Consider the following 27964-nt stretch of genomic DNA (forward strand, 5'->3'; position numbering starts at 1 on the left):
GGGTTGAGAGCGGGAACATAGTTCATTGTGGCTCTAATACTTCTACTACTATTTTGATATGTCCTTGATATACTTTGAAAAGGAAATTCTGACAGTAAAAATATATTGATTTCTTATGATTTGAATAAGGCAGGTTAGAGCTTCTGCTAGGGTTTGAATAGTGGTTGGATATACAGTATAAAGGTCTCTCTCTAACCAGAGTAGCCTACTGGAGTGTATAGCACTGCGTACTGGACACAATCATCTTATACTGCATGCAGGCTGCAATGAGTGCTACATCATTGGCAGCCTTAAAGAAAGAGTAAAACTTGGAGGCTGTTGACAGACGGGCCAGAGGACCTTATTATAGCCCATTCACCGTAGGCCTTTGCTCTTGTTTGTGAACAAGGATAATGCAACCAATGGGAACTCACAAAGCCAGACTGTTAGGCGGACAGCCCTTTGTTGGAGCCAGAACAGATCATTCTGTGATGTTGAAGTGGTGACAGGGAATTGCTGACGTCAGTCCCCTTTAAAGATAGCATGTCACCAGACTGCCTGTAACAGTGTAGAGGTAAAGGGGTGAAGATGGACAGCACTAATCTCTCTGTGTTGCTCTTGAATGCTTTCCTCTTAAGCCTGTCTTGTGCCGAGGATGAGATAGCACCTCTATCCTGCCCAGAGTACCAAGAGGGCTTTGACGGCTCCTGTTATGAGTTTGTGGGTCTACCTCGTTCGCGTTCCTTCCTCAGTGCACAGGGTTGGTGTGAGCGGGGTGGTGGACACCTGGCCTTCATTTTAAATGACGAAACCCAGCAGTTCCTACAGAAGCACCTGCAGCCGGAGCAGGACTGGTGGCTGGGCCTGGCACCTGCCTCCCCAAACCTAACACTGGACTCTGCTGCTGCTGCTGAGGGTAAGAGGACAACTGAAGAAAACACTAATTGCCATCAACATACTGTATTATAATAATAGATATGATTATGTAAAGGAAATCAAAGGTTGAGAGCAGAATGTCTTGTGCAAGGATGTATTTGCAAGGAGTTATTTTATTATGTGTTAGAGTGTATGATTTAAAGTCTTATGAAATTGCCATGATATGAGGGAATTTCTATGTAAAAGGACCCATAAGCACTAACAAGAGAAGTTCATAGGATCATATCAAATCTAGCGTCAAATGAAAGCTATATTTTGTATCCTAAATATTAGGAATAACAAGCAAAGGCTTTGACTGCTGGTCAAACAGATGGAAAAGGGGTCTTAGAAACATCTACCAGACGTTGGTTCAGATTTGATCCGATCCAAACCAATAAAATGTCTTGTTTTGGGAGGAGCTCGATATAAAAAAAAATAGCCAGTGTGTAGAATAATACCCAAATATGCAAATGTGGATATACAGTTGAAGTCGGAAGATTACATACACTAGGTTGGAGTCATTAAATCTCATTTATCAACCACTCCACGAATTTCTTGTTAACAAACTATAGTTTTGGCAAGTCGGTTAGGACATCTACTTTGTGCATGACACAAGTCATTTTTCCAACAATTGTTTACAGACAGATTATTTCACTTATAATTCACTGTATCACAATTCCAGTGGGTCAGAAGTTTACATACACTAAATTGACTGTGCCTTTAAACAGCTTGGAAAATTCCAGAAAATGATGTCATGGCATTAGAAGCTTCTGATAGGCTAATTTACATCATTTGAGTCAATTGGAGGTGTATGATCATGATGTTATCCATGCATTGGCGAAAATCTGATATCAACTTTGGAGGGGACAATTACATGAAATTTTCTCAAGAGCAATTCCTGAGGGGGACACCAAAAGTAGTGCTGTAAAACATAGCCTACATTGTAATATGGTAAATGTATATTGAGGAACCAAAGAAATAAGGTGTTTGCCGTACTCCTAACTACCAGTACCCAAAACTACACAACTAATCACAACAGCAATACCATTGCCTTTAACAAATCTTAGTTCAGTCACCAGTTTAAGTTGAGAGTGGGGGTATCCGTGGCATTTTCCAATTATGTTCCTATTTTACAAGTCAAAAAAATGGAGAACCTTTCATAATGTTGCCAAACAAAGACTCAACAAACTTACCTGAGACTCCCTGTCTCTGCCAGTCTGTCCCTGCATATCTGTCCCCAACTCTGCTGTCTGTGTGCCATCTGTTGCCTGCTCTGCCTAATGACATCATTGTGAAACATTTCCATTAGAATTTAATTTCTTTCTTATGAACATTTTATCAACTAGTCTTTGAGATATTAAGCTTATTAGGGTTCTTTCTATATGTTTTGGTCTATTGAAAAATACTCTGATGTTCGTCTTTTATTTTTCTACCATTTTTCAACCTGGCTGGCTGGCTGGCTACACACACAGTGTGTTGGTTATTTACAGTAGGAGATGGGCTTCTATCATCTTCAATCATTCTATATGGGCTTCGATCTAAAAGGTAGCTAGCAAATGTGAAACGGATTAAAATGACAAGAGTTGACAGCTGTATGAGTTCACCATTTACACAACATATGCTGCAACCTTTTGTAATTTTGGCTGGCTTCCAACAATAGCTGAATTTGCAAAGCTAGCGAGCACCAATTCAGTTTCAGTGGTGTTTGCTATAATCTTTGCTACCCGGGTTAAATAAAAGGTGAAATTAAATAAATAAAAGTTCCCTTGCGACAATTTTGCTTTTGCAACGAGACCATTAAATATATTTAAGACAATGGTAGATGAGAGTGTAGTTCTGTTCAGTTTGGACTTCAGTTTATCGCTAACCTTATCACAGGGACTTTGAAGCACTAACTTACATCATCTGCATGCTGATTCCATCTTTGACGACGCCACATAAATGGAATAGGTACTAGCTAGCTTAATAGTTAATATTTGCGCGCTAGCTCTGCATATTCAGCTAGTGTGTGTGCGCGATTGACTGGATTAACCTCACGTCAGTTACGTGCATTGAGTGCCTTTCAGACAGTAGATACGGCCTCTCTGTTACGGAGCAAGCTAAGGAACTGGCAGTGGATCAAACCATTGTGAGGCAAAGGGTGGGGGGGGTTGCAATCTTTTGAAACTTAAAAACGAGCTATTAAGTGTCTATAATCAGCACAATTGCTTTCATTGCGTATTATTAATATTATTTAAATTACATAGTTATGTTTCAGTGACATATTGGGGGGGACAAATCATATTTTTCCCAGGATGGGGGGGTCGTGTCCCCCCCGTCCCCCCCCGTGATTTCCGCCCCTGTATCCATGATGATGTTATCGGGTGTGTAAATCCACTTCATTACTGTAGTTCAATAACCAAAAGAGGTTCAAGGTTAAGGTTTCATGTCATAGCTGACACCCCATTGTTTCTGCAGACATCTTTTGAATCTTCCTTCGGAGCAGATATTTATTAACTGAGTTTTTGGAAAACGTGGTCCCATAAAAACCTGAGGGAGATTTTACCGAAATTCTGTTACCAAATATGCATCTGCACAGTTCTTCCAGTAAATGTGTTTTTGTAAAATGTTCAGTGTAAATTGTTAAAAGTAGTCTTATGTAAAACATCTGAGTCTCAGCGCAATTACAGTGCTTTCGGATGGCATTCAGACCCCTTGACTTTTTCCACATTTGGTTACGTTACAGCCTTATTCTAAAATGGATTAAATACATTTGTTCCTCATCAATCTACACACAATAAACCATAAGGACAAAGCAAAAACAGGTTTTAAAAATATTTGGCAAATTTATAAAAAATAGAAATACCTTATTTACATAAGTATTCAGACCCTTTGCTATGAGACTCGAAATTTAGTTCAGGTGCATCCTGTTTCCATTGATCATCCTTGAGATGTTTCTACAACTTGATTGGAGTCCACCTGTGGTAAATTCAATTGATTGGAAATTATTTGGAAAGGAACAAACCTGTCCATATAATGCCAAGTGTCACGTCTGGAGGAAACCTGGCACCATCCCTACGGTGAAGCATGGTGGTGGCAGCATCATGCTGTGGGGATGTTTTTCAGCGGTAGGGACTGGGAGACTAGTCAAGATCAAGGGAAAGATGAATGGAGCAAAGTACAGAGAGATCCTTGATGAAAACCTGCTCCAGAGAGCTCAGGACCTCAGACTAGGGGCGAAGGTTCACCTTCCAACAGGACAACGACACTAAGCACACAGCAAAAGACAATGCAGGAGTGGCTTGGAAACAAGTCTCTGAATGTCCTTGAGTGGCACAGCCAGAGCCCAGACTTGAACCCATTTGAACATCTCTGGAGAGACCTGAAAATAGTTGTGCAACGACACTCCCCATCCAACCTGACAGAGCTTGAGAGGATCTGCAGAGAAGAATTGGAGAAACTCCCCAAATACAGGTGTGCTAAGCTTGTAGCGTCATACCCAAGAAGACTCGAGGCTGTAATCGCTGCCAAAGGTCCTTGAACAAAGTACTGAATAAAGGGTCTGAATACTTATGTAATTGTGATATTTCATGATTTATTTTCTTATCCATTTTCTAAAATTTCCACAAACCTGTTTTTGCTTTGTCATTATGGGGTATTGTGTGTAGATTGATGAGGGGGAAAAAATCATTTAATACATTTTAGAATAAGGCTGTAACGTAAAAGAATGTGGAAAAGGTGAAAGGGTCTGAATACTTTCCGAATGCACTGTACGTTACCATGGAATTGCCCTTGATGACTTTGTGTGAGAGTAGGCCTAAATATGTAATTGATATTTGAAAGAGGTAATAGTGTTTTGGGGTTGTTGTTTTTGTCATAGAATAATCCTCCTTTGCTGAGCTGTAGTGGAAGTATTCCTCACAACCTGTTTTTTTTCATGATTATTTGCATCAGAAATCAGTTCAATTCCCAGTTTCCTAAACGAACATGATCCGCCCACCTGCCTACCACTTCTCTTGAGACAAAGATGGTTACTCTTGGTCTTGTTTTATCAGTAGACCTTTGTTGATCTGGCAGTAAAACTGGAAGTAGACACAGGCTGAGTTTGGTGGCTATCTCTCAAGTCAGCTGGCCTTTCTGTGTCTCGCTGGGAGATTTATAATGTATTTATCTCGCACCATTGCTAGGAGACCATGCCACATTAAGATATCTCCTTTTAGCAGCACCTGGCTGATGAAGAACACTTGTCATTCAATAGGGTCTGCTGTCCAGTCCCTTGATTTAGACAGGCTTTTTTTATTCCCGCACAAAGGACCAACTTTATCACCTATTCACAGCCGGCTTTTCAAGTGTTTTATTACGTGAATTAGAGTACTAACAGAGTGATGTATCAGGATGAACAGCTGGGATATCATTTTGTAGGAATATATGTCACAAATAGAATAGAATAGAATACTTACATACTTTATTTCCTCTACTTTGAAGAGCAGGTGTTCCTAATGTTTTTATCCTCAGTTTATATAGAATATAATACTTTCATTGGTGTTTGTGCTGTAAATCCTCAGGTCCTCTCTCCTGGCTTGATGGCTCTGATGTCAGCTACTCTAACTGGGTGAACGACCCTGATCCAGGGGCTGGCTGTGGTCACATACTGAGGAGCTCAGGGTTTCAATGGGAGGCAACAAACAACTGTAGCCAGGAGTTGCACTTCATCTGCCAATTTGGTTTGTATTTGATTTGTGTGTGTGTGTGCATGTATGCAGAATAACAAGGTAGCGAGGAATATACTGTATGCGCTTGCTATTCCCTTTCACTCTATAATTATTAAACCTTATTTACTTCTTTGTCTCAGAGTCTGGGCGCTCCATTGCTTGTGCTGACCACAATGCAACACTACAGTGTGGTTCTGGTCAGGTGATAGAGATTGATGACAGCTTCTATGGTCGTAAGACGGTTCACTACTGCCGGACGAGTCCAGCTTCTTCAGCCACCTCCACACAGGAGGAGTGTAGCTGGATAGATGTCGTAGATTCAGTGACAGGTATGGTGTGAAGTCTAATGTTTTTGAAACTGTTGAAATATTGTGCAAGGTGTATTTTGTCCATTAATGTTGCTCCATCCATCACTTAGGATATTGATATAAATGTATGTTTATGTTTGACTATTGATTCAAGAATAGTCTTCTTCTTACATTGTATGAGTAAGAACATTAAAGGTCCAATGCAGCCGTTTTTATCTCAATATCCAATCATTTCTGGATTTAAGTATATTTCTTATTGGTCTATTAACTAATTTATCGCCTGGTGATGTCGCGAGGCAGGCCAACACTCCATCCCACCAAAACAGGCTGACATTTCACGCAGTCTTTTCAAACAGCTCTTACACTAAAAGGGCATTATCATAATTTGCACAATATCACAGTATTATTCCAGCCTAATAGAGTAGAAATATATAAAACACAGGAAATCACGTTTTTGACTGCACTGGGCCTTTAATCAAAGTGCTTTTAATGGGTCAAAGTAATTGCCTGCTGTGCAGTATTTGATCATTGCACTTTTAGGACATTCTGCTTAAAGTAAAAAGCAGAAATGTAAATATTGTAAAGCAAACACAGATTCAATAAAGGGCCCACCAATTCAATAGAGGCAGCAATTCAACTTAGTTCCACTTTAGCAGGATGCTATTACCAAACAACAACATGATGAACAATATTTAAACATTGAGCTCTTAGGACATGTTTACATTTGCAAAGCATAGAGCACAACTGTAAATATTGTAAAACACACACAGCTTCAACAACGGCACCAGATGCACTGAGGCAGCAATACAACTTAATTGCACAAAGCACAAAATAAAATACGTATTTGTGTCTTAACAAAAACCATAATAGAGGTACAGATGCTGGTACAATGTCAAGACTGAAAGTAAAGCCACAAAATGTACCAGTTTTAAATGGTTGTAATACTGTCAATGAAATCTAAATGTACTGCACTAAATACGGACCGTAGGTTTAAGCCATTGCTTAAGCTAGTGCTTCATGTATGAATGACAAATAGAATAGGCATTGTGATAATAATCCTTCCTCTGAACAGTGTGCACACAATTTATATTTTCAGAGCACTTGGATAAGTATATTATAATGATAATGTGGATGATGATCTTAATGATGATTTTGATGACAATTATGGTGGAAAACTCTCCTCTTCTATTTCTTCACCTCTCATATGTCTATTTAATGTACATTATTTCCAGGAGACTGCCATGGGCTGCAGGCATGCCAGGCCACGGCAGATGTGGCCTCCTTTGGTGAACCATGCCCAGGGCTTGGAAGCTACCTGTCTGTGGAATACAACTGCAAAGAGGGTCAGAACATTCTACCCCTGTCACTGTCACTCCTTCCCTCCCTTCTACATTCCATTTAAATACATTATGAGTGGTGGCTAGCACACACAATCTAACCTAGCCATGTCTGTGGTCCACAGGTCTCCACTTATTAATGAGCAAGTTGGCTGCCGTCTTTGACAATGTCTCCATAACAGTGAAGTGGCTTCTCCATCCCTTCCAGGGCAACCTGACCTGCACTCTAAGTGCTGGAGATGGGCACAACATTGATCCTTATAGTCCAGAAGAGTGAGTAACTGAGTAATGTATACCACCCAACATCAAAGCCAAAAAGTCCCTAATTCATTCACAATGAATGGAATTTGCACTCTCACAGGTTGGAGAGCAGTGTGGTTCATAAATACACCCGTCCGGGTGTCTTCATGGTTGGGGTGGAGTGTACCACCAGTGAGTGGCATGTGACAGCTCAGAAAGCCATCACCATTCAGGAGCCCATCGGGGAGTTTGGTGTCATCATGTGCTATAGCATGAACCAATCAATAGATGGTGCAAACTGCAAGGCCCTGTACGGAAGCCCCCTTCAAATCCAAGTTGAAGTAGAAGCTGGTAAGTAAAACCAACATGAGCAGAAATAAAAGCATCTGGCCTTACGTTTCCGAGAGTACAAATCTTGGTAGAATGAGACAACTTTTCTATCTACAGGTACGAATGTGACCTACAAAATCCACCGTGGTGAGATGTTGGTGGCCAATTCATTAGCAGTCAGAGGAATCGTCCCCCACAACATCACAGTGGGACCAGAGGTGGAGCAACAGCTGGGCTCTGGCTGCCACCAGCTAACCCTGCATGCCTCTAACGGGGTCTCGGTCTTGGGCGTGTCCACTGAGCTGCAGGTGTGTCTGCTGGAGCCTGTGGAGGGCCTGCTGGGATCAGTGATGGCTGAGGAGGGGGAGTGTCCAGACTCAGACCTCTACGTTAGAGTGTCCCTGGACCGGGGAGCCCCGGTGCAGCTTCTCTTCCAGGTGTCTGGAGCCAACGGCAGCATCTCTGAGACCAGAGACATGCAAAACAGAAGCACGCAGGTTTACAATATCTCAACCACTATCCAAGGTACCTACCCAAATACAATCAGAAACAATGACAGAAGATAGGAAAAGATTAAACCTTTCCTTGTTTATTTATATCAGCTGTTTTGTTACAGGAGCTTTGCAAGTGAAAGTCAGGGCCTGGAATGTCTTCTCACACATGGACGTGGATGTAGGGAACACAGCAGCAGTTTGTCACAATAAATCAGACTTTCAGACAGAGGAGCATAAAAGGCTTCCCCGGGCTAATGTGGAAATCACTTCCGATCCAGAAAGTCCATCTGACTTCACTCAAAGTGTCACACTTGGGTTAACTGGCTTGAGTGGAGTACCCGGAATCAGTGAACCTGGGATACAACTTCAATGGGAATGCAGTAAGTACCAGAGCTGAGAACACTCACCTCTCAGTTCAACTCATTAGTAAGCTAAGGTAACAAAGTCTGTCAAGACTTTTACGTGGCCCACTTGTTCAAGTCTTATCTTCAAGGCCTGTGCTAGTTATAAATCTGAAATCCGCAGATTTTAGTTTTCAGTTCAGGCACAATCTTTCTATGAATAGAGCTGTTCTTCTAAACTCACTAAGTAACAATGGCGGTATTTCTCTGGTTTCCGGGTGACCGTATCGATTGTATAGTACCTTTAATGTCCTTTCAGCACAGATGTTCTACTCAAACCATGTTCCCCATTTATTCCAACAGATGAACAATGTAAATGCAGAGACAAAACCAACCAGGAGACTCATGTGATTACAGCAGCCTGTCTTCCAGACCCATTTATTTTTTATATATACAGTTTTACAGTGCAGAAGAAAAATGGGCCCGGGGCTCAAGTGGCTAAAGCAGAGAAATGCATCACTGTTACTCCGCCAGAATTCACCGATGTTACCATAAGGTAAAACGAGGGAGGGAATGGCTCATTAGACAGATGTATAATCCTGAGTGACATTTTGTTTGTTAGGAGAGGTTTGCATTATCAAACGAAGAAGCTAAATGACTGATTTAAATCAAATTCTAAGTTACAGTAATCCATGTCCCAGAAGATCTATTGTATGATAAAAGTGAACCTTTATTCTTTTAGTTGTTCTAATTGTAACCCAGTGAACATAAACAACGATGTAACCCTCAAATTGGAGTGTACCACCGCAATGAGTTGCCCAAAAGTAGTTTGGCATGTTGAGGACACAAGACCTTTGACAGTAAGTCTGAGACTCCTCTATTGTGCATGTTGCACACAGGCATATTTATGAATAGTGGTTTCAGTGCATGAATAGATAGAACTTCTGTTGTCTAATTTAAGATTAGATATACTTTATCAGTCCAGACAGAAATATGTCTGCTATTAACCAACCCTTCCGACATGCACACAAACACACAGCTGTTTGAACACACAAACACACATTCATTTGTAATTTGTCACATGAGCAAAATAAGTAACCTGAAATGAATGCATGTGCAGTTGGATTGTGTAAAAGCTGTAGTCATTCTGTACAACGACAGTGTCTATGAAGGAAACAGATTTCATTTTGAGCTCATTTCTTCTAGGGAGACCTCAAACACTGCTACAAAACAGCAAAGCAAAGACCACTGCTACACAGAATAGATGGTGGCAATGAATACATGGTGACAAGTGACAATCTGAAAAATGCACAGTCCAGATCTCTGAATCTCAATGTGATAGCGTATGGTAGGTATTCACTGATTTTAGAGTATGTGTTGTTACACGTGCTTTAGTTACAGATAAGCATCACTTATGTTGAACCTGACATCAGAATGTCAAATTAGCCATTGTAATGTGGGCCATAAAATGAATCAAGTGTTCCAATGTGTTATATTTCAGGTAGTGTATCATTTGATCATGGATATTTAGAGTAAATACTGTACATTTACAGACCAACATTTACAGAATGTATTTATTTACATTAATGTAACCTATTCAACTTTTTGTTGTAGGTAAGACGACATCTGGCGTTGCCAAGTACACCATTCAGATACCAGGTGTTGCAACACCTGCACCTGTTGCCACTAACATACCGCCTGCTACTACCTTACCGGCTGCTACCACCATCCTACCGGCTGTTACTACTCGTCCAGCTGCTACTACCATCCCACTGGTAGCTACTACCCTACTGGCTGCTACCACCATAGCGGCAACTACTACAGTATCTGTAACTGTACCTGAAAAAACAGCCCCGACTACCATCGCCAACCTCCATTCCTGTATAATTTCCCCTCAGTCAGGCACAGTTCTAGATGCTTTCAATATCACCTGTGCAACAACCTCGTGCTCCACAGGCAAATGCCAATATTGTTTCAAAACTGACAAAGGTGAGTTGTCTGAAATCTGTCCACAATGTAGTTTATTTCAAGAGACTTTCCCCTATCAAAGAAGTTGAATAGTAGGACCGTAAATCAAAAATTCAGTTCCCTGTATTCAGATGAAGCTTCATCCACTGTATGAAAATACTTTATATAATATTTACATTTCAGATAAACATTTGCGCTGCAGTTATGGAAATGAAGTAAAGTCAATCTTCCTACCTCTCGGGAACAAAAGTTACAACTACAGTCTGTCTGTGGTGGTTACTCTAACAAATGGGGATAGAAAAACCAATGCCACAATCACCACTGAGGTTTGTCATCAACTAAAAATCCTATCATTTACTTAATGATTTAATGCATGGAAACTGTCCTGTCTTTCTGCTCCATAGAGCTCACATTTCTAATGTAGTATCTGGAGCTCACATTTGATTGTTGTCCCCCAAGGTGTGGCCAGCCAACTCCAGTTCCTCAGTGGAGAATCTGCAGTCTGTGGTTGAGAACACCGTCGCTCAGCTACAGCAGCAGAGGTTGCTCACTGGGGAGACCCTGGGACAGATGTTCAAGTCTGTGTCCGACATTCTGAACAAGGACTCCAGTGAGGATCAGAAAGGTGCCAGGGAGGAGGTGAGAATGGGGTAATATTCTAAGGTCATAGGGAGCATGGGTTTTGATGCCAGGAATATCTACGCCAGGGATGGGCAACCCGCGACCCACTTTTATAGTCCCGTGGATCAATTTCCAAAAACGAAGCACCAATTATTATAATTGTTTATAGCCTTTATAGACTAATAATGAGCAGTTTATAAACTACTTATCAGGGTTGGCTCCAGGCATAAGCGACATAAGCGGTCACTTAGGGCCCCTGGCTGCTAAGACGGGGACCAGTCAAAACAATTGGCCCACGAGGTTCAAGGCCAAGTCTCGCTTAGGGCCCCCAAAAGACTAGGGCCGGCCCACTCTACTGGTGTAATGCATTTAGTTAAGAGCGTTAAGTGGTTTAACTGCAGAAATTGATTGATTGCAAAATTCAGTTGACTGCATGTCTGGCTATGGATGAGGGTATGCAGACCCGCGAGCCACTGCAGCTCCTCATGATGAGTTCACATTTTTTGTTTCCCCTCACCCCCATCATAGTTGCCCATCCCTGGTCTAGGGACTCTGTGTATTGTTGAAAGTAAGACATTACACTAAACTAAAAGAGTTACGATAAATTAGTATGAAGTTCAAGACAAAAGGAAGTGTCTCTTTAGATGAATGTTTGTGAGGTATTCTGATTGATGTTCCAGCTGCGAGAACAGATGCTGAGCACCATGACTGCAGTGCTGAAGAATGTCCCCAACAACACTCCTCAGGAAGTGCAGCTGACGGCCAGAGCAGTGGCAGGGATCACCAAGAGGAGGGAAGAGGTCAATTCCGCTGCTCAGGTACACTTGGATATTAGAGCAAGGCAACATAATCTTTTCCAAACATTTATTGCTGAAAGAGAGCAGAGATTTAGTTCCCAATGGTCTATGTTGTGCTGTGGATCTTTTCCAGCTAGAAGCTAGCTCCCTGGTGGCAGACCTCAGCTCTTCTCTCCTCTATATGAATGTCAGTGAGCATGGTGGAGAAGAGATGGCGCAGGCGGCTACACCAATTGTAGATGCAGCCAGCAATATCCTGGGAGTCTCTTCAAATGCAAGCACACAGGTGATATACAGTTGAAGTCGGAAGTTTACATACACTTAGGTTGGAGTCATTAAAACTTGTTTTTCAACCACTCCACAAATTTCTTGTTAACAAACTACAGTTTAGGCAAGTCGGTAAGGACATCTACTTTGTGCATGACACAAGTAATGTTTCTAACAATTGTTTACAGACAGATTATTTCACTTATAATTCACTGTATCACAATTCCAGTGGGTCAGAAGTTTACATACACTAAGTTGACTGTGCCTTTAAACAGCTTGGAAAATTCCAGAAAATTATGTCACGGCTTTAGAAGCTCCTGATAGGTTAGTTGATATCATTTGAGTCAATTGGAGGTGTACCTGTGGATGTATTTCAAAGCCTTACCTTCAAACTCAGTGCCTCTTTGCTTGACATTATGGGAAAATCAAAAGAAATCAGCCAAGACCTCAGAAAAAGAAATGTAGACCTCCACAAGTCTGGTTCATCCTTGGGAGCAATTTCCAAACGCCTGAAGGTACCACGTTCATCTGTACAAACAATAGTACGCAAGTATAAACACCATGGGACCACGCAGCCGTCATACCGCTCAGGAAGGAGACGCGTTCTGTCTCCTAGAGATGAACGTACTTTGGTGCGAAAAGTGCAAATCAATCCCAGAACAACAGTAAAGGACCTTGTGAAGATGCTGGAGGAAACAGGCACAAAAGTATCTATATCCACAGTAAAACTAGTCCTTATACTACGGTTTGCAACTGCACATGGGGACAAAGATCATAATTTTTGGAAAAATGTCCTCTGGTCTGATGAAACAAAAATATAAATTTTTGGTCATAATGACTATCGTTGTTTGGAGGAAAAAGGAGGAGGCTTGCAAGCCAAAGAACACCATCCCAACCGTGAAGCACGGGGATGGGAGCATCATGTTGTGGGGGTGCTTTGCTGCAGGAGGGACTGGTGCACTTCACAAAATAGATGGCATGACGAGGGAGGACAATTATGTGGATATATTGAAGCAACATCTCAAGACATCAGTCAGGAAGTTAAAGCTTGGTCGCAAATGGGTCTTCCAAATGTACAATGACCCCAAGCATCCTTCCAAAGTTGTGGCAAAATGACTTGACAACAAAGTCAAGGTATTGGAATGGCCATAACAAAGCCCTGACCTCAATCCTATAGAACATTTGTGGGCAGAACTGAAAAAGTGTGTGCACGCAAGGAGGCCTACAAACTTGATTCAGTTACACCAACTCTATCAGGAGGAATGGGCCAAAATTCACCCAACTTATTGTGGGAAGCTTGTGGAAGGCTACCCAAAACAACCCAAGTTAAACAATTTAAAGGCAATGCTACCAAATACTAATTGAGTGTATGTAAACTTCTGACCCACTGGGAATGTGATGAAAGAAATAAAAGCTGAAATAAATAATTGTCTCTACTATTATTCTGACATTTCACATTCTTAAAATAAAGTGGTGATCCTGACTGAACTAAAACAGGGAATTTGTACTAGGATTAAATGTCAGGAATTGTGAAAAACTGAGTTTAAATATATTTGGCTAAGGTGTATGTAAACTTCCGACTTCAACTGTATATAGCTTCACTGAGTTCCCTGATGACAGTAATGAATTATGGTTACTTTTCAGCCCTTTCCAGGACTACTGCATTTTGTTTGTCTTTCACAGAGAAAGGTCTCAAAGATTCTCCTGAACAGTATGGACAATGTGCAGAGTGCACTGTTAAATGGCAAAAAGGTTGGTCAGGAGCCTGCCATTATCAAGAGCCCTGAGATCAGTGTGTATGCTAACAGGTAAGAGACAGAGCATTGGAGTGGAAACATTACTATAAAAAAGGCAAGGCCTGTCACATAAATGTAACTTGAAATATGTCATTTGTATTTACAATACAATATCTCAAATACAAAATGCTCCTGTTAAGTTGACTCAATTTTGAGTTACAGTATATTATACACTCTCTTCTCTTAGAATGTCTCCAAATAGTATTCAGATGCAGTCTATAAACATCCCAGATAGCTCCTCTGCAAGCTTTTCCTTCCCTCCCCTGGGTGCTGATGTCCTTTCTCCAGAGGAACCAGTGGATGTGCGAGTAAGTGTGAATGTCTGCGAGTGAATGTGTGGAGGTTAGTGAGGGATTTATCACAGAAGTGAATACGGCAGTGAAAGTGTTTTTTTTTTTGTGTCAAGCATTAGGGAGGTTTTCATTTGGTTAATTGTTCATATATTAATTGTCTATTAGTATATTGTGGACAGTTTTAACCCTCATTCTCTTGTCTCATAATTTCCTTATTTTCACAGATGCTGAGTTTTGAGAAGAACCCTTATTCTTGGAGTGAGGGGGGTAACATCAGTGGTGCCATGGGGTCTGTGTCTCTCACCAGACAGGATGGATCAGCCATCCCTGTGGAGAACCTGTCTGAGGAAATTGAGGTCAGAACGCTGCAAACGTGTACCAATTTTAGTGGGGCTTTTCTCTTGAGAGCCCTTGATGTCCAAGACTTACAGTAGATCTTCTAAGATAATGTCCAAGACTTATACTTTAAAGACTATATGATCAAGTAGACAGAATTATGATTACAGTTGTATATATTACAACATCTTCTATTGTTCTCAGATCCTCTTGCCGAGACTTGAAGGCGGGCAGGTAAACAGCACAATCCTTGACCTGGGAAACTACAGCACACTGATGATTGACGTCCCTTCACCAGACATAACACTGGTGCTAAAGATGGAGCCCTCAGAGGACATACCATTTGTACTGTTGCTGGGGTATAAAGACTACCCAAAGGACAAGCAATATATAGCCAAGACGCAGATGCCTCATCAAGGCAATTCACAAGGTGATCAACCTCCTGAACTGACTTCTTGTAAATGGCAGAGACATAGAACTATTGTGAAGCATAATGAACAAACAACACTGAGTGTTTAGAAAGATAAATGTGCTTGTGTTGTGTTTATTTTGGGCACAGAGAGATACACCTGGGTCCTGGGTCCCAATGATTTGGCAGGAAAAGTTGGGGTGCATTACCTTGTGGTGAGGCCCATTGTAGTAGCAGGGGTTAAATCCGTCAATGCCACTGTGACTGTCACCTCCATTGCTGCCCAGTGCAAGTATTGGAATGAAACCTTATCCACCTGGAGTGAAGATGGCTGCAGGGTGAGTTCAACAAGTACTACACAACACCTTATAATAAAATATTGGCACATCACTGCAACCAGGCACTGCCAAAATCAAATGCATAAACTGACTGTGGTCTCCTTAGGTTGGTCATTTAACCACGCCATTGGTCACTCAGTGCTTATGTAACCATTTGACCTTCTTCGGGAGCTCTTTCTTCATCATGCCCAACCTTGTGGATGTGTCCCGTACCGCTGAGCTCTTTGCCACCTTCTCAGACAACCCTGTGGTGGTGTGCTTTGTTGGTGCCATCTTCGTTGCTTATCTCTTGGTGGTCATGTGGGCACGCAGGAAGGACATCCAGGACATAGCCAAGGTCTGCCTTGAACAATCGCTGCCGCCATTTTCTAGACAATTTCTGTCCAGACTATACAAACACCTTGAGAACATGCTACTCTGGTGATCCAATCAGCAGATTTCCAGTGCTTAGATTTACCCGTTTGAGAATGTATCATCCTGTTGGTTTGCTGTTGATGCAGAGTTTCATCTTCAAGTGTTACTTCTTGTAGGTGAAGGTGACATTGTTGGAAGATAATGACCCCTTGGCTGAATACCGTTACATGCTGAATATCAGCACTGGGCATCGGCGTGGTGCTTCCACCTCCTCTCAGGTCAGTACCAACAGTTTCCACTGCTGCAAGACATCATATTCTGTTCTCTGATAAAACCACACTCAGTCACCCTGACCCTGTGTTGCTGCTGCAGGTTACTGTGACTCTGCTGGGCACAGAGGGAGAGAGTGAGCCACACCACCTCACTGACCCTGACAAGCCTGTGTTTGAGAGGGGTGCAGTGGATACGTTCGTGTTGACCACACCCTTCTCTCTGGGGGAGCTGCAGAGCATCAGGCTGTGGCACGACAACTCAGGGGGGCACCCTGCCTGGTAGGAGAGTGGACGGGGAGGATGTCTCACAGTAGTAGAGGGACAGATGGATTTGAAGTTAATTAAAGCTGACGTTTGAAATTGTGGATGTAGTTGACAATAACGGTTTTCATGCAGGTATGTAAACAAAGTGACGGTGCAGGATCTAGAAATTGGACAGAAGTGGCACTTCCTGTGTAACTCATGGCTGGCCATAGATATGGGCGAGTGCATCCTTGATAAAGTCTTCCCTGTTGCCTCTGACATAGATTTGAAGAAATTCAGGTGAGGTAAAGCATGGACGCACCTTGGTATGGCAATATATATATCCCAGGACAATTGTCCATCATGTAACTAAATCTTCTTACACTGTATATTCTGCAGTAATCTGTTCTTCATGAAAACGGCAAAGGATTTCCGTGATGGCCACATCTGGTTTTCTGTGATCAGCCGGCCTCCAACGAGCACCTTCACATGTGTCCAGCGAGTCTCCTGCTGTTTCTCTCTGCTGCTCTGCACCATGCTGACCAGCATTATGTTCTGGGGCATCCCTACCGACCCCTCTGAGCAGACCATGGACCTGGGTATGGACGCCTGCACAGTATTGGTGCTGTATGGAAATAATAACATGTTTTCAGAACATTAATATTTTCTCTCTCTCCTGTAGGTCATATCGAGTTCACCTGGCAGCAGGTGATGATTGGAGTTCAGAGTTCAATCATAATGTTTCCAATTAATCTCCTCATTGTGAGTATCTTCAGAAACACCCGCCCCCGAGAGACGAAGCCTGGAAAGCCCAAGGCAGAGGTGTCCAAGCAGGGGAAGACTGGCAGAGTGACTCCCTCACAGCCCCCCTCCCCACAGAGGGAGAGAGAACTCACGCCAGACACTGTCATCAAGGTAAAAGAAGTAAACAATTTTAACCATTTGTGATCAAGAGTCACCCTGTTTGCATCACCACAGTAGCAAAGCTGTTAACACAGTGCATTCGGAAAGTATTCAGACCCTTTCCCCTTTTCCATATTTTGTTACATTACAGCCTTATTTTAAAATGGACCAAATAAATACAAATCCTCATCAATCTACACATGATACCCCATAATGACAAAGCGAAATCCTTTTTTTTTAAATTATTTTCAAATGTATTAAAAATAAAAAACAGAAATACCTTATTTACATAAGTATTCAGACCCTTTGCAATGAGACTCAAAATTGAGCTCAGGTGAATCCTGTTTCCATTGATCATCCTTGAGATGTTTCTACAACTTGATTGGAGTCCACCTGTGGTAAATTCAATTGATTTTACATGATTTGGAAAGGCACACCTGTCTATATAAGGTCCCACAGTTGACAGTGCATGTCAGAGCAAAAACCAAGCCGTGAGGTCAAAGGAATTGTCTTAAAGCCCCGAGACAGGATTGTGTCGAGGCACAGATCTGGGGAAGGGTTCCAAAACATTTCTGCAGCATTGAAGGTCCCCAAGAACACAGTGTCTTCCATCATTCTTAAATGGAAGAAGTTTGGAACCACCAAGACTCTTCTTAGAGCTGTCCGCACGGCCAAACTGAGCAATCGGGGGAGAAGGCCCTTGGTCAGGGTGGGGACCAAGAGCCCTATGGTCACTCTGACAGAGCTCCATAATTCCTCTGTGGAGATGGGAGAACCTTCCAGAAGGACAACCATCTCTGTAGCACTCCACCCATCAGGCCTTTATGGTACATTGGCGGCAGCGTAGCCTAGTGGTTAGAGCGTTGGACTAGTAACCGAAAGGCTGCAAGATCGAATCCCTGAGCTGACAAGGTACATATCTGTCGTTCTGCCCCTGAACAAGGCAGTTAACCCACTGTTCCTAAGCCGTCATTGAAAATAAGAATTTAAACTGAACTGACTTGCCTAGTTAAATAAAGCCACTCCTCAGTAAAAGGCACATGACAGTCCGCTTGGAGTTTGCCAAAAGGCATCTAAAGGACTCTCACACCATGAGAAACAAGATTTTCTGGTCTGATTGAACTCTTTGGCCTGAACGCCAAGCACCTGGCACCATCCCGACGGTGAAGCATGGTGGTGGCTGCATCATGCTGTGGGGATGTTTTCAGAGGCAGGGACTGAGAGACTAGTCAGGATTGAGGGAAAGATTAATGGAGCAAAGAACAGAGAGTGATGAAAACCTGCTCCAGAGCTCACAGGGCCTCAGACTGGGGTGAAGGTTCACCTTCCAACAGGACAACTACCCTAAGCACACAGCCAAGACAACAGGAGTGGCTTTGGGACAAGTCTCTGAATGTCCTTGAGTGGCCCAGTCAGAGACCAGACTTGAACCCGATCGAACATCTCTGGAGAGACCTGAAAATAGCTGTGAGGTGACGCTCCCCATCCAACCTGACAGAACATGTGAGGATCTGCAGAGAAGAATGGGAGAAACTCCACGAATACAGGGGTACCAAGCTTATAGTGCCATACCCAAGAAGACTCTAGGCTGTAATCGCTTCCAAAGGTGCTTCAACAAAGTACTAAGTAAAGGATCTGAATACTTTTATGAAAGTAATATTTACATTTTTTATTTTAAATAAATTAGCAAATAAACAGTTTTTGCTTTGTCATTATGGGGTAGTGTGTGTAGTAGATTCATGAGGGGGGAAAAAAAATGACTTAATCAAGTTTAGAATAAATCCAATCAAATCAAATGTTATTAGTCACATGCGCCCAATACAACGGGTGTAGACCTTACAGTGAAATGCTTACTTACGAGCCCCTAACCAACAATGCAGTTAAAAAAAATATGGATAAGAATAAGAAATAAAAGTAACAAGTAATTAAAGAGCAGCAGCAAAATAACAATAGCTAGACTATATACAGGCAGGTACCGGTACAGAGTCAATGTGCGGGGGCACTGGTTAGTTGAGGTAATATGTACATGTACAGTGCCTTGCAAAAGTATTCATCCCCCTTGGCGTTTTTCCTATTTTGTTGCATTCGACCTGTAATTTAAATAGATTTTTATTTGGATTTCATGTAATGGACATACACAAAATAGTGCAAATTCGTGAAGTGAAAAAAATTACTTGTTTCACAAAAATAAATAAAGTAAAACGGAAAAGTGGTGCGTGCAAATGTATTCACCCCCTTCGCTATGAAGCCCCTAAATAAGATCTGGTACAACCAATTACCTTCAGAAGTCATAACATAATTAGTTATATAAAGTCCACCTGTGTGCAATCTAAGTGTCACATGATCTGTCACACAATCTCAGTATATATACACCTGTTCTGAAAGGCCCCAGAGTCTGCAACACCACAAAGCAAGTGGCACCATCAAGCGGCATCATGAAGACCAAGGAGCTCTCCAAACAGGTCAGGGACAAAGTTGTGGAGAAGTACAGATCAGGGTTGGGTTATAAAAAAATATCCGAAACTTTGAACATCCCACAAAGCACCATTAAATCCATTATAAAAAAATTGAAAGAATATGGCACCACAACAAACCTGCCAAAAGAGGGCCGTCCACCAAAACTCACGGACCAGGTAAGGAGGGCATTAATCAGAGAGGCAAGAAAGAGACCAAGGATAACCCTGAAGGAGCTGCAAAACTCCACAGCGGAGATTGGAGTATTTGTCCATAGGATCACTTTAAGCCATACACTCCTCAGCGCTGGGTTTTACGGAAGAGTGGCCAGAAAAAAGCCATTGCTTAAAGAAAAAAAATAAGCAAACACGTTTGGTGTTCCCCAAAACATATGGAAGAAGGTACTCTGGTCAGATGAGACAAAAATGTGAGCTTTTTGGCCACCGAGGAGAACGCTATGTCTGGCGCAAACCCAACACCTCTCATCACCCCGAGTGAAGCAGCATCATGCTGTGGGGATGTTTTTTTATCGGCAGGGACTGGGAAACTGGTCAGAATTGAAAGAATGATGGATGGTGCTAAATACAGGGAAATTCGTGAGGGAAACCTGTTTCAGTCTTCCAGAGATTTGAGACTGGGACAGAGGGAGGTTCACCTTCCAGCAGGACAATGACCCTAAGCATACTGCTAAAACAACACTCGAGTGGTTTAAGGGGAGACATTGAAATGTCTTGGAATGGCCTAGTCAAAGCCCAGACCTCAATCCAATTGAGAATCTGTGGTATGACTTAAAGATTGCTGTACACCAGCGGAACCAATCCAACTTGAAGGAGCTGGAGCAGTTTTGCCTTGAAGAATGGGCAAAAATCCCAGTGGCTAGATGTGCCAAGCTTATAGAAACATACCCCAAGAGACTTGCAGCTGTAATTGCTGCAAAAGGTGTCTCTACAAAGGACTGACTTTTGGGGGGGGTGAAGAGTTATGCACGCTCAAGTTTTCAGTTTTTTTGTCTTATTTCTTGTTTGTTTCACAATAAAACATATTTTGCATCTTCAAAGTGGTAGGCATGTTGTGTAAATCAAAACCAAACAATCTATTTTAATGCCAGTTTTTAAGGCAACAATATAGGAAAAATGCCAAGGGGGTGAATACTTCCGCAAGCCAACGTAGGTAGAGTTATTAAAGTGACTATGCATAGATGATAACAACAGAGAGTAGCAGCAGTGTAAAGGAGGGGGAGGCAATGCAAATAGTCTGGGTAGCCATTTGATTTGGTGTTCAGGAGTCTTATGGCTTGGGAATAGAAGCTGTTTAGAAGCCTCTGGGACCTAGACTTGGCGCTCCGGTACCACTTGCCGTGCGGTAGCAGAGAGAACAGTATATGACTAGGGTGGCGGGAGTCGTTGACCATTTCTAGGGCCTACCTCTGACACCGCCTGGTATAGAGGTCCTGGATGGCAGGAAGCTTGGCAGTGATGTACTGGGCTGTTCGCACTACCCTCTGTAGTGCCTTGCTGTCGGAGGCAGAGCAGTTGCCATACCAGGCAGTGATGCAACCAGTCAGGATGCTCTCGATGGTGCAGCTGTAGAACCTTTTGAGGATCTGAGGACCCATGCCAAAACTTTTCAGTCTCCTGAGGGGGAATAGGTTTTGTTGTGCTCTCTTCACGACTGTCTTGGTGTGCTTGGACCACGTTAGTTTGTTGATGTGGACACCAAGGAACTTGAATCTCTCAACCTGCTCCACTGCAACCCCGTCAATGAGAATGGGGGCGTGCTCGGTCCTCTTTTTCCTGTGGTCCACAATCATCTCCTTTGTCTTGATTACGTTGAGGGAGAGGTTGTTGTAACAAAATGTGGAAAAATTCAAGGAGTCTTTCTGAATGCACTATACAGTTGAAGTCGGAAGTTTACATACACCTTTCGCGAAATACATTTAAACTCAGTTTTTCACAATTCCTGACATTTAATCCTGTAATCCTGTAATCTTGTATTGTAAATACAAATTACATATTTCAAGTTACATTTATGTGACAGGCCTTGCCTTTTTTATAGTAATGTATCCACTCCAATGCTCTGTCTCTTACCTGTTAGCATACACACTGATCTCAGGGCTCTTGATAATGGCAGGCTCCTGACCAACCTTTTTGCCATTTAACAGTGCACTCTGCACATTGTCCATACTGTTCAGGAGAATCTTTGAGACCTTTCTCTGTGAAAGACAAACAAAATGCAGTAGTCCTGGAAAGGGCTGAAAAGTAACCATAATTTATTACTGTCATCAGGGAACTCAGTGAAGCTATATACAGTTGAAGTCGGAAGTTTACATACACCTTAGCCAAATATATTTAAACTCAGTTTTTCACAATTCCTGACATTTAATCCTAGTAAAACTTCCCTCTTAGGTCAGTTAGGATCACCACTTTATTTTAAGAATGTGAAATGTCAGAATAATAGTAGAGTGATTTATTTCAGCTTTTATTTATTTCATCACATTCCCAGTGTGTCAGACATTTACATACACTCAATTAGTATTTGGTAGCGTTGCCTTTAAATTGTTTAACTTGGGTCAAACGTTTTGGGTAGCCTTCCACAAGCTTCCCACAATAAGTTGGGTGAATTTCGGCCATTCCTCCTGACAGAACTGGTGTAACTGAGTCAGGTTTGTAGGCTTCCTTGCTCGCACACGCTTTTTCAGTTCTGCCCACAAATGTTCTATAGGATTGAGGTCAGGTATTTGTGATGGCCACTCTAATACCTTGACTTTGTTGTCCTTAAGCCATTTTGCCACAACTTTGGAAGTATGCTTGGGGTCATTGTCCATTTGGAAGACCCATTTGCGACCAAGCTTTAACTTCCTGACATGTCTTGAGATGTTGCTTCAATATATTTACATAATTGTCCTCCCTCATGAAGCCATCTATTTTGTGAAGTGCACCAGTCCCTCCTGCAGCAAAGCACCCGCACAACATGATGCTGCCACCCCGTGCTTCACAGTTGGGATGGTGTTCTTCGGCTTGCAAGCCTTCCCCCTTTTCCTCCAAAGATTATGATGGTCATTATGGTCAAACAGTTCTATTTTTGTTTCATCAGACCAGGGGTCATTTCTCCAAAAAGTATGATCTTTGTCCCCATGTGCAGTTGCGAACTGTAGTCTGGCTTTTTTATGGCGGTTTTGGAGCAGTGACTTCTTCCTTGCCGAGTGGCCTTTCAGGTTATGTTGATTTAGGACTAATTTTACTGTGGATATAGATACTTTTGTGCCTGTTTTCTCCAGCATCTTCACAAGGTCCTTTGCTGTTGTTCTGGGACTGATTTGCACTTTTCGCACCAAAGTACGTTCATCTCTAGGAGACAGAACGCATCTCCTTCCTGAGCGGTATGACGGCTGCGTGGTCCCATGTTGTTTATACTTGCGTACTATTGTTTGTACAGATGAACGTGATACCTTCAGGCATTTGGAAATTGCTCCCAAGGGTGAACCAGACTTGTGGAGGTCTACAATTTCTTTCTGAGGTCTTGGCTGATTTCTTTATTTTTCTCATGATGTCAAGTAAAGAGGCACTGAGTTTGAAGTTGGCCTTGAAATACATCCACAGGTACACCCCCAATTGATTTAAATTATGTCAATTAGTCTATCAGAAGCTTCTAAAGCCATGACATCATCTTCTGGAATTTTCCAAGCTGTTTAAAGGAATAGTCAACTTAGTGTATGTAAACTTCTGACCCACTGGAATTGTGATACAGTGAATTTTAAGTGAAATAATCTGTCTGTAAACAATTCTTGGAAAAAATTACTTGTGTCATGCACAATGTAGATGTCCTAACCGACTTGCAAAAACTATAGTTTGTTAACAAGAAATTTGTGGAGTGGTTGAAAAACGAGTTTTAATGACTAAGTGTATGAAATCAGCCGACTTCAACTGTATATACGTTACTCTCTCAGGACATAAAGAAGATTGCTCAGTCACTCTCCAAGGCTATGAAGAGCCCCATTCCATGCCTGGAGTTAGAGATGAAGCCTGGACCACAGACTGATATCAACACTCTGCTCTCTCTGGTGGAGGACATCATCCGGCAGCAGAACCGAGCCGGTGGAGAGTTCTATACTGATGCCTCCAAGAAAGAGGGATCGCTCATTCTCTCACTAGGGGTAGCCAATCTGCAAGGTACAGCCCAGTTGGGGGGGGGGGCTGCATTGCACTGCTGGCTGATCTGATAACATGTTCTGGTAGCTTGTCCAGAGATGCAATATTTACAGTATTTAGTGGCCAAAGTTTAATCATTGCTGACTTTCAAGCTAATTTAAGTCAGGACCACTCAGCAACACTCAACACCTATTGGAAAGCCATTCCGGTGTGTCTTTGGCAATACCCATAACATGATGCTGCCACCACAACACTTGAAAATACAGAGGATCAACAACATTGCATTCACTTCACATTACTGGCCTGTATGAAGAAGTGAAAAGAAGGAACCCTGCGTAAAAATCCACTCCAAATCATCAATTCTGTTTGCAACAAGGCTGTTAAGTAATACTGCAAGACAATACGGCAAAGAAATGTACTTTTAAAAATGACAGGTTTGGGTCAAATACAACACAGAGTGAAGCCCTTTCTAATTTCAAGTATTGTGGTGGCAGCATCATGTTATGGGTATGCTTGTCACCAGCAGGGACTGGGGAGTTTGTCAGGATCAAAATAAATATGAAAGGAGCGGTTTCATTTTAACTTGGGAGTTTGTATGCGTGCATATATATAATTATTTTCTTTACTACTGCAGATACAGTGCTCCTACAAGCCCATGTAGTCTTGCATTTTGAAAATGCAAGACACTTTAATAATGAAATCAATCAAATCAAGAATTGCTGTGTTTTCAGAGACCAGCCTGTGTGGGAGCCCTGACAAGACTGGGGATGGGAGACAGAAAAGGAGCAACAACAGCCAATATCTGTACAGGCAGCTACGCCATGTAGAGAAGGAGTTGAGCCTACTGGGACCTTCTCGCTTCCCCAACCCAGACAGCTACTGCCGGGCAGTGCAGCAGGTCCAAGGCATGAGGGGGCTGCTAGAGTCCCACCTCTCCTCTTCCAGCCTGGGGGGGGACCAGCTGTCTCAAAGCCCCAGCCCAGCAGAGAGCAGTGAGGGAGACAGCAGCAGTAAGAAGCAGGGCGGGCTGCCCTGGTGGTTTGTGTTTATTGGCTGGATTCTGGTGTTAGCCACCAGCGGAGTATCAGGATACTTCACCATGATGTATGGGTTGACCTATGGGAAGGACCGCTCTATAAGCTGGCTCATCTCCATGGTCGTGTCTTTCTTTGAGAGCCTCTTTATCACTCAGCCGCTGAAGGTGAGGCCTACAGTACAATACATACTGTACAATGTCAAATGCCCTGCAGCATGTATCTGAAATCTGGGTATTACTTTGTGGATTTCCTATCACAGGTGCTAGGTTTTGCAGCCTTCTTTGCTCTCGTTCTGAAGAAAGTCGATCAGGAGGAGTATGGGGATGCAAAGTTTGAGGGGGAGCTCCGAAACCCAGGTACTTTATCTTCAAGCTAATTTTCCATATCTCAGGCATAACAACATATAAATTCTGCTTTCCTAAATCATTGTTACGAATATTGTGTTTACTTGTATATGAGATAGCTAAGACTAGATACAGCTTGTTTTCAACTTTTACAACCATCTTGTCCACAGATGACCCTGATGTGGTGAGGGCTGTCAGGAGGGATAGCACATGCAGCTTCTACCAGCCCCCTCCTCCCACAGACATCGAGAGGATGAGGAGCAACATGATCAAGGAGCAGAAGGTCTTTGCCCTCATCAAAGAGATTCTCAGTAAGAGGAACCGCTTTTTCATTCACTGCAGTCATTCACCGCACTTATTGGTTAACATACATGTTTAAGGCCTATGATTCTGTTGCAGCCTACATGGGGTTCATGTGGATGTTACTCCTGGTGGCGTATGGCCAGCGGGACCCTAATGCTTACCTCCTGACTCAGCACATTCGGCAGAGTTTCAGCCAAGGGATTTCAGACAGCATGAGCCACAAAGATGTGTTCACCTGGGCAAATACCTCTCTTCTCAGCAACCTCTTTGGAGAGTACCCAGGTAGGATTCTCTAAAGATGTTTATTTCATAGACAACATTAATTTCTAGAAAGTTAAAGAGAAATTGTATAGGTGAAAGCATGCTAGCGTTTTATCTTTTGGTATTTTTTTGCATGCTGTGTTATAGGTTTCATCACAGATGGGAACTCCAAACTGGTTGGTAATGCCCGTCTTCGCCAGGTGAGGGTGCAGAAGAACTCCTGCCGCATCGCCCGCTCCATGCGCCAGGCTGTACCTGACTGCCATGCTCCATACTCATGGGAGGTGGAGGACATGGGCTCCTATGGGCCAGGCTGGAACCGCTCTGCAAGCGAAAACACCTCAAAGACCCTCCGCAGTCCCTGGCAGTACCAAACCCAGGCCAGACTCAGAGCCCAACCCATCTGGGGCAGTGTGGTCCTCTACAGGGGAGGGGGGTTTGTGGTGGACCTGGGCCCGGAGTCACAGAATGCTAGCAGGTAAATTAACATTTACAGTACTTAATGTTTAAAAATTATCAGAATGATCAAACCATCTTTGTGGTAGAGAAAGATTATTATTGTTATTTTATTCATCAATGTCTTCTGTCCTTGCAGTACCCTTCAGTATCTGTTTGACAACACCTGGCTTGATATGTTCACCCGAGCAGTTTTTGTAGAGTTCACAGTGTACAATGCCAATGTCAACCTCTTCTGCACTGTCACACTCATGCTGGAGACCACAGCTGTAGGTGAGACAGTTTTTATACCACTCCATGAATACAGCACAAACTATTTAAAGGCGTCCAAAGCTCAGATTGTCAGCACCTGTCATATTCTCTCAGGAGCGTTCCAGTTTCGCAGTGAGCTGCAGAGCGTCCGACTATACCAGTCCACCGGTGGACTCCATATCTTTGTCATGGCCTCTGAGGTCATCTATTTCCTCTTTATCCTCTACTATATGTATGTTCAGGTAAGCCTTAATTTAAATACCTTTCTTATGTGTTTAGAGTATAACATCTGTGAAACAATGGTCTAGTGCAATTTTTCTGGAATTCCTCCTCCGTCTAACTCTTCTCCTCACAGGGAAAACTGATGAAGCAGCAGAAGTGGGCTTACTTTAAGACAAAGTGGAACCTGCTGGAGCTCGCCATCATCCTCCTGAGCTGGAGCGCACTGTCTGTCTTCATTAAGAGGACCCTGTTAGGGAACCGGGACATGGAGTACTACCACAACCATAAAGACCAGTGCGTTCACACTGGGTTGGGGTATCATGGGTTTCTGCTTTAGTTTCGCCAGTCTGCTATCCCTATTGTTGGTCAGTTGCTCCTGTGTGATGTTCAACTTCTCCGCTCTCTATCCAGGTTTGCCAGTTTCCATGAGACAGCCACAGCAGATGCAGTGCTGGGGTATCTGATCGCATTTCTGGTGCTACTGGCAACAGTCAAACTGTGGCATCTGCTGAGGCTCAACCCCAAGCTACACATGATCACAGCCACACTGCAACGGGCCTGGACTGACATATCAGGCTTCCTCGTGGTCATCACCATTATGTTCCTAGCCTATTCTATCGCTGTAAGGGTCTTTCTGAAACACCTAACCTAGAAGTTGTCCATGGTGCAGTCATCCTTTAACTTCATCCTCATTATCTTCTTATGTGATGATGTGCTTGTGTATGATGGGTGTTCCCTCGAATTTCTGCGTGTCTAAACTGTGATCATTCTCTGTCTGCAGTCTTATCTAATGTATGGCTGGAAGCTGTACTCATATAGGACTCTCCTGGATGCTGCTCTGACCATGGTCAGCTTGCAACTGGGCATCTTCAACTATGACGAGGTTAGTAAAGTAGGACAGTTCTACTAGACTCCCGATTACTGCTGTAGTCATGATGGTAGCTTTGTGATTAAATTCTGTAACTTCTCCTTCTAATCCAGGTTCTTGATTACAACCCGGTGCTTGGTGCGTTCCTCATCGGCTCCTGCATTATATTCATGACCTTTGTGGTGCTGAACCTGTTCATCTCCGTCATCCTGGTGGCGTTCACTCAAGAGCAAATACATCACAAGGTACTGCGCATCAATCTTACACTATGTAAAATTAACCTTGTTCTGGTCATATTAGGTCGTATTTGAATATCAAAATATCAGAATCAACAGGGACCAATACCTGAATACATTTTGACTGAGGCGGTCAATTGGCTATCCATTC

General features: G+C 42.8%; 1 protein-coding gene across 1 annotated transcript in view; it reads left to right on the plus strand.

Annotated features, from left to right (window-relative positions):
* Window positions 1-335: 335 nt before the first annotated feature.
* pkd1l2a (polycystic kidney disease 1 like 2a) overlaps window positions 336-27964 on the plus strand; it is a 28151-nt gene continuing 522 nt past the window's right edge. The window contains exons 1-39 of the mRNA XM_014175282.2: window positions 336-895; window positions 5439-5597; window positions 5726-5914; window positions 7126-7236; window positions 7356-7503; window positions 7592-7821; window positions 7918-8325; window positions 8417-8674; window positions 8999-9191; window positions 9378-9495; window positions 9842-9983; window positions 10250-10624; window positions 10787-10929; window positions 11063-11242; window positions 11905-12042; window positions 12155-12307; window positions 13972-14096; window positions 14272-14392; window positions 14602-14733; window positions 14918-15143; window positions 15273-15460; window positions 15567-15797; window positions 15991-16092; window positions 16187-16365; window positions 16483-16629; window positions 16729-16928; window positions 17012-17244; window positions 23633-23855; window positions 24566-25035; window positions 25131-25227; window positions 25386-25526; window positions 25615-25800; window positions 25927-26257; window positions 26375-26508; window positions 26602-26729; window positions 26843-27003; window positions 27121-27331; window positions 27491-27592; window positions 27691-27822. Coding sequence (XP_014030757.1) covers window positions 568-895; window positions 5439-5597; window positions 5726-5914; window positions 7126-7236; window positions 7356-7503; window positions 7592-7821; window positions 7918-8325; window positions 8417-8674; window positions 8999-9191; window positions 9378-9495; window positions 9842-9983; window positions 10250-10624; window positions 10787-10929; window positions 11063-11242; window positions 11905-12042; window positions 12155-12307; window positions 13972-14096; window positions 14272-14392; window positions 14602-14733; window positions 14918-15143; window positions 15273-15460; window positions 15567-15797; window positions 15991-16092; window positions 16187-16365; window positions 16483-16629; window positions 16729-16928; window positions 17012-17244; window positions 23633-23855; window positions 24566-25035; window positions 25131-25227; window positions 25386-25526; window positions 25615-25800; window positions 25927-26257; window positions 26375-26508; window positions 26602-26729; window positions 26843-27003; window positions 27121-27331; window positions 27491-27592; window positions 27691-27822 — 7473 coding nt within the window. The 5' untranslated portion in view covers window positions 336-567. The remainder of the gene's footprint in view (window positions 896-5438; window positions 5598-5725; window positions 5915-7125; window positions 7237-7355; window positions 7504-7591; window positions 7822-7917; window positions 8326-8416; window positions 8675-8998; window positions 9192-9377; window positions 9496-9841; window positions 9984-10249; window positions 10625-10786; window positions 10930-11062; window positions 11243-11904; window positions 12043-12154; window positions 12308-13971; window positions 14097-14271; window positions 14393-14601; window positions 14734-14917; window positions 15144-15272; window positions 15461-15566; window positions 15798-15990; window positions 16093-16186; window positions 16366-16482; window positions 16630-16728; window positions 16929-17011; window positions 17245-23632; window positions 23856-24565; window positions 25036-25130; window positions 25228-25385; window positions 25527-25614; window positions 25801-25926; window positions 26258-26374; window positions 26509-26601; window positions 26730-26842; window positions 27004-27120; window positions 27332-27490; window positions 27593-27690; window positions 27823-27964) is intronic.

The sequence above is a fragment of the Salmo salar genome, chromosome ssa26, assembly GCF_905237065.1.
Source record: "Salmo salar chromosome ssa26, Ssal_v3.1, whole genome shotgun sequence".
NCBI lineage: Eukaryota > Metazoa > Chordata > Actinopteri > Salmoniformes > Salmonidae > Salmo > Salmo salar.